The sequence below is a fragment of the Populus alba genome, chromosome 13 (assembly GCF_005239225.2).
Source record: "Populus alba chromosome 13, ASM523922v2, whole genome shotgun sequence".
NCBI classification, from domain to species: Eukaryota; Viridiplantae; Streptophyta; class Magnoliopsida; order Malpighiales; family Salicaceae; genus Populus; species Populus alba.
Window position 1 is genome coordinate 13,453,495 of NC_133296.1, and position 6,000 is coordinate 13,459,494.

The following is a 6,000-nucleotide window of genomic DNA, read 5'->3' on the forward strand; positions in this document are numbered from 1 at the left end:
GATTCTTAATTTCCTTTTCTTTTCAATTGTTATTTTTTATAGCTAAATTAATAATCAATGTCTTAAAATTTACAATTAAGAGTCAAAGTTCTAAGTTAGATGATTTAAGTTCAAAACACTGAAAAAAAAAACCAAGTGGCCAATAATAACTTTGAGCAAAAAAAAAAAGTTTTTTTAGTCCAATTTTTTTTTTATTGTGGTGGTTTTTTACATGGATAATTCCAGAAAAAAATACATTTATATTTAAAGGGTGTTTGGGATGTGGTACCGGTTATTTTTGAAAATATTTTTTTTTTCCAAAACACATTAAAATAATATTTTTTTATTTTTTAAAAAATTATTTTTGATATCACAGCTTGGACAATTGAGAGTTGTAGGGGGTGTTTTAGGCTTCTTCATTTATTTTCCTCTTTAAAAGTTGGCTCGAAATGCTATGGAGGTAAAACCACCTAACTGATTTTTCTTCTTCTCTTTTTTAATATTATTAGGCCATGCTTTTCAGGCACAAGCCCATTTCTATACACACCTGGTGTGCGTCCAACCCAATTTTTTTAATACCTTTCCTTTTCAATGTTTTATTTTTTTCTTAATATCAATATTATTACAATACTTAATGATTATTTTTCATGATTTTAAGTTTTTTATTTATTAAAAATCAGTGTATAAAAATAATCATTATGGTAAAAATAATGATATTAATCAATTTTTTCTATAATAATTGAGGCTTAAGGATAGATAATATATAATACTAATAGAGTTAATGTAATAACTATTTTTTTTTCTCTTAATAAATTCAACATTAACTTTAGAATTAATATTCAAAATAATAAGGATTTATTGGTTGATAATTTATCATTTCAAGTTTTTATTATTTTTGGCGAATAATTATGTGTTGGTTCAAAATTGATAATGTTTCTTCATTAATATTTTCATTTCTCTATGTAAATTTATATTTTATTTCAAATGATAAAAATAAAAATAATATTCTAATAAATGGATACGAAACAAGTTTTTAGTGAAATGTCTAGACACCTTTAGTTACACACTCTTATAAAAGGCTTGCTTAAGCCCTCGTTTGATATTGTATTTGAAATAGGGTTAGGCAAAATTTAAATATATTTATTTATGGTTTTAATGTGCTATCAGTAAAAATAATTTTTTACAAAATAAAATAAATATTATTTTAATATATTTTCAAATAAAAAATATTTTAAAAACCAATGACTACTACTTTCAAGTACTATTCCCTAACATGGGGTTTCAAAGGATATGAGTGGCAAGGGCATCCCCATATTTGATGACTTACTCAACGCATGATTGTTAGATCGTGAATGAAGCTGAAGATCGTAAACAAGCTAGAAAGTGTAATCTTTCTAAAATAAATCACTCATGCTATCTAGTACTTGCACTCACTTTCACTGTGTTTAGCACAGGTTGTCCACATAAACTTTCCATGAGTGCACAATAAATTCTATGCACAAAGTGTTTTCTCTATCTAGCCTGTGCGTGTTTGGGAGTGTGGTTGTAATTGTGGTTGCTTTTCAAATTGTTTTTCACTAAGAAAAGTATGCCAATAATATTGTTTTTTAAATCATTTTTTAGATCAATACATCAAAATGATTTGAAAACATCAAAAACATATTAATTCAAAAAAAAAAAAAAAATCAAATTTTTTCATAAGCGCTTTTCGAACGCACTGCCAAATGCCCTCTTAAAGTGTATTTAGCATTGTAGTAATTGTTATGGTTGTGATTTTAAAAAAAACTATTTTATAAAAAGTATTTTTAGTTGAGGTTGGTTTGAAAAAATATATATTTTATTAAAACTGTGATTGAAATTAAGGTTAAACAAAAAGTAGTTTAATGTGTTTGGTTAATAATGCTTTTGAAATTGAGATTATAAAATAATTTAAATTATATATATATATATATATATTGATGGTTTTTAATTTAAATATTATAGATTTAACTATTGTTATTACATCATGAAATAAATAATACTTTATATAAAATATTTTTATTATTCCATTAAACTATTTACAATTTCATCACGTATTAAATACATCCGACAAGGACTATAATTTTTTGGTTTCTTAAGAGCGCAACAATATCAAGTAAAAATATAATCAGGAACAAAATTGAAATTGTGATCAAATGCTATATCATCAAGCAATCTTCGTCTAATTTATGTAGTGTCATTGAATAATATTTAACATTAGTTTTTCGAATAAAACACAATTAAAAATTAAAAATAATTTTCTTTTATTTTACTTGGTCGGACCTGGTTCAATGAATTTTTAGCTTTGGACTGGATCCGGTCCAACTGAAACAATGTGGAGCATGGCTCCATTGTTCAGTGATTCCTCCATGCAAGAAGCAGCAAAATTGTGCTTCTAAAAAACCTGCGGCACGACCATAATTTCTGATGGGTCCTACCAATATAAACTTGTGTTTTTTACTTAATCAAATGACAATATTTGTGGTTACGAGTGAACTTCACCCGCAGTCACACTACCAAAAAACCACTTAACATCATTCTTCTAGCTAATGGTTTTTTTTTTTTTTTTTGTATTTAATATCAATATTTTCACCAATGGCACATACATATAGCACAACAACCAGCAACCAACTGATGACTCTGATTTTTTAAGAAAATTTATCAATAATCTGATTATGGATCATTTAAAAGCAATATAAAAGGTACTCAAATATTTGGAGTCCACATTGGACTATGAACAATATTGTGCTAGTTACCCTAGAGCACCATAATGATATAATGATGCATATTAGATATCTAATACTAAGGATTCAAAATCCATTAGCGGATATGTCTTCACACTTAGTGGAGTAATTATTTCCTAAAACTCCTTTTAGAAAAAAAATTGTATCATACGAAAAAAATTCCATTACACTTAGTGGAATCAAAATTTATTGTTCTTGATGTTAGTTTATATGGTGGGATGTTGAGGAGTAAAAAAAAGTCTTAGCAAAGTAGTATGGGTTTAATCCACAAATGCGTGATCAAATCAATTAAGCTATGGTTCAAGCTCTTTATTCTAGGTTTCAGGTCCTTAGTCTTGGTTTTGGGGTATTTTTTGCTAACATATTTTGATCTTGAATTTGGGTTTATTATAAAAAAAACTCTTTGGCTCAGAAATAATTATTTTTTGCTAGCCTATTGTTTTGTCCAATCCAGTCCATAAATCTAATCAGTTTTCTTCAAGAAAAGTTTCTTTAAATCATATTAGTTTTTTCAACTCAGGATCATCAAATTTAAAGCCTAAACATTCAAGTTTAATTTTAATTTTATGACGGTTAATCAAAGTTAATAATGCTGGAAATCAATTCTAGTAATCATTATTATTAATTCTTTATCGGTTTTAATTCCAAAATCCATTATAAAAAAAAGGGTGAATAAAGAGTTTCTCGCATTGTTTATCTTGATTTTATATATTCTTCCCCACCTCAGTTTTTAAGGTTATCTCTGCACTTTTTGAACTTTGTTTTTTCTTTCTAATCTAGAGTTTAGACTCAATTTTATTAAAAAATAATTGAGTCTAAATAGAATGTTGTTGTTGTTTGAATTTTAAAAGATATATGGTAAACATTTTAGTTGCACTCAGGGAGGAACAATGACACATTAAGGATAAAGAATTTATTATAACAATGATGACAACAACAATAACAAGCATAACAACATTAGCAGCAGCAGCGCCAACAATTTTATTATTTTACACATAAACATTATTTTGGATAAAACCATAATATCATGAATTTTCACACTAAGCATAACAAAAACAAAACACTACTAAGATCTTTTCATGGATAAAGCTCAATGAGAGCTCTTGCGCCTAGCACAGGGTGTATCTTATAATTGAGGAAACCAGCATCAAAGAAGAGCTTAGCCCACTCCTTTTCATTTCTCTCCATGCCACTAGCAGCCACCATCATTTGTAGATCAAAAAATAGTTGCGTTTCAATTGACCCCTCGTCTCCATTCTGGTTCTCTCTCACCATATCTATAATTATCACCTTCCCAACTTTCTGCTGCCCCTTGCTCGCAATTGCTTGTTTGCATCGCTTAAGTACTTTCACGCAGTCTTCATCACTCCAGTCATGAAGTACCCACTGTTTTTCATTTGCCATAAGATATGTAGCATGAATAAATGAAGACGGGAAAAAAATCCTAAAGGAAATAGAAAACATAAGATGCATATATATAAAAAATCCTAAGAGTTTTGGGTTAGAGATGATGTCCATCTTTGAATATAAATCTTCATCTGCATGTGTACGCAGAGGTCAGGAATGGAATAGTTTATATGTGTCAAAATTTAAGCTCAAGGATGGACGTGTGTATATAAGCACCTCTCAAACAAAAACTAAAAAAAGATGTTTATATATAAATGCAAATTTACTATATAGTGTTGGTAGAAGAATGCTGTTGAAATTAATTTACCTTGAGTAAAATTGCATCTGCTGGAGGAACTGCCTGAAACATATCGCCCCCTACATACTTCAAGTTTTTGCTGCCTTGCAAGTCAGAAACCACATGGGGGAGATCAAACACAGTGCAGTCCATGTGAGGAAATGCTTCAGCGATGCCCTTGGCCATAGTTCCTAAGCCTCCTCCAACATCCACCAAGGAATCCACCCCATCAAAGATGCCTCTACATTTGCTTACAACCAACTTACTAGCCAGTATGCTATCACTAGCCATGGCATCATTAAAGAGATTGTTGAGTCTTGCATCTTGGCCAGCGTACTCCCAAATTGTATTCTCATGGGCAACACTAAATGCGGTGGCTTCATCATTTTGGAACCAAGTGCTCAAGCAATCATGCGGTTTTGTCAGAACTGGGTCGAGCACAAAAAGTAAAACAGGTCTCATACTCCAGGGATTGTCCTTGAGTAGGAGACGAGCGGATTGGGTAAGGGAATAGGCTTCTTGGTTAAGATTTTGCTGGGAAAAGAAACCGGAGTGCACGAGAATACGCATAAGGCGGTGGACATATTGAGCTTTTGATGGGTGGATCGGTAGGGCAGAAACAAGCTCCGAGAGGGTCATGGGTTTGCCATGTTCTTGGATCACATCTGGTATGCCTAGCTGAACGGCACATTTCAGAGTCATGGAGTTTATGAAGCTGAATATATGATTCCACACATGAGTTTGAGCTTGAAGCAGCTCACCAGCACTTTCCTCGTTAGTCAACTCCATTATAGTTATTGAACCTGGATTGGTTATTAAACAATCCAAAATATTTGTCTATATAACGGGGTTCTATTATAGTTATTAAACCTGATTGGTTAGACCCAATTGATTTGGTGATTGAATTAATCCGGATAAGATAGAAGATCAGCAAGAGTAAAAAATGGTTAAACCCGTTTGACCCTCGAGATACTTTTTTTTTCATATTTTTAAGTTGGTTATTAATTATTTTCAAAGTTCACTATATAAATACTAGAAAAATATTTTATTTTTTTAATTTAGTATTTGAAGTGCTTTAGTATATTTACTATATATTCATAAAAAAAGGTTATTTTTTCAATGTAGGATTTGAAATCTTTTAATATATATATTTTATGTTCATAAAAAAAGGTTATGTTTTTTATTATAGGATAAAAAAATCTTTTTAATTTAAATATTTAAACTTAAAAGAATAATATAATATCTTTTTAATGTGGGATAAATTTTTTTTTGAAATAATCTTTTAAATTTTATTATTTACAATATATATAACTTATATTCATAAAAATTATTTTTTAATTTTTTTATATAAATATTAAAATTTTAAATAATAATTTTTTCAAATTAATTGAGATTCACATATATGAATTCAAAACCTATCTTCTTAGTCGGATCAACTCTATGTCGGGTAGGAGAACGTTCCCATCACGCAAAAACTATATTTTATCGTGTTTCATTCGTGGTCATGGTTTGCTGGTTAGAAATTTGAGAATTATGAGGTTCGTCATCTTTTTTTTTTTTTTTTCTTTTTTTTTT

General features: G+C 29.4%; 1 protein-coding gene across 1 annotated transcript; it reads right to left on the reverse strand.

Moving 5' to 3' along the window:
• Nucleotides 1-3,632: 3,632 nt before the first annotated feature.
• Nucleotides 3,633-5,248, reverse strand: LOC118050424 (trans-resveratrol di-O-methyltransferase-like). Its single transcript, XM_035060771.2, has 2 exons — nt 4,456-5,248; nt 3,633-4,127 (listed from the first exon to the last, which is right to left on the reverse strand). The coding sequence occupies exons 1-2, from the start codon at nt 5,212-5,214 to the stop codon at nt 3,819-3,821; spliced, it is 1,068 nt and encodes a 355-aa protein (XP_034916662.1). The 5' UTR covers nt 5,215-5,248; the 3' UTR covers nt 3,633-3,818.
• Between the last annotated feature and the right edge of the window lie 752 nt (nt 5,249-6,000).

Excerpts from the sequence above, each read along its gene's own strand:
- LOC118050424 (XM_035060771.2), bottom strand. The coding sequence starts at position 5,214 with ATGGAGTTGACTAACGAGGAAAGTGCTGGTGAGCTGCTTCAAGCTCAA. Across the intron at positions 4,128-4,455 it reads CAGATGCAATTTTACTCAAG|TGGGTACTTCATGACTGGAG; the intron begins GTAAATTAATTT and ends AATGAAAAACAG.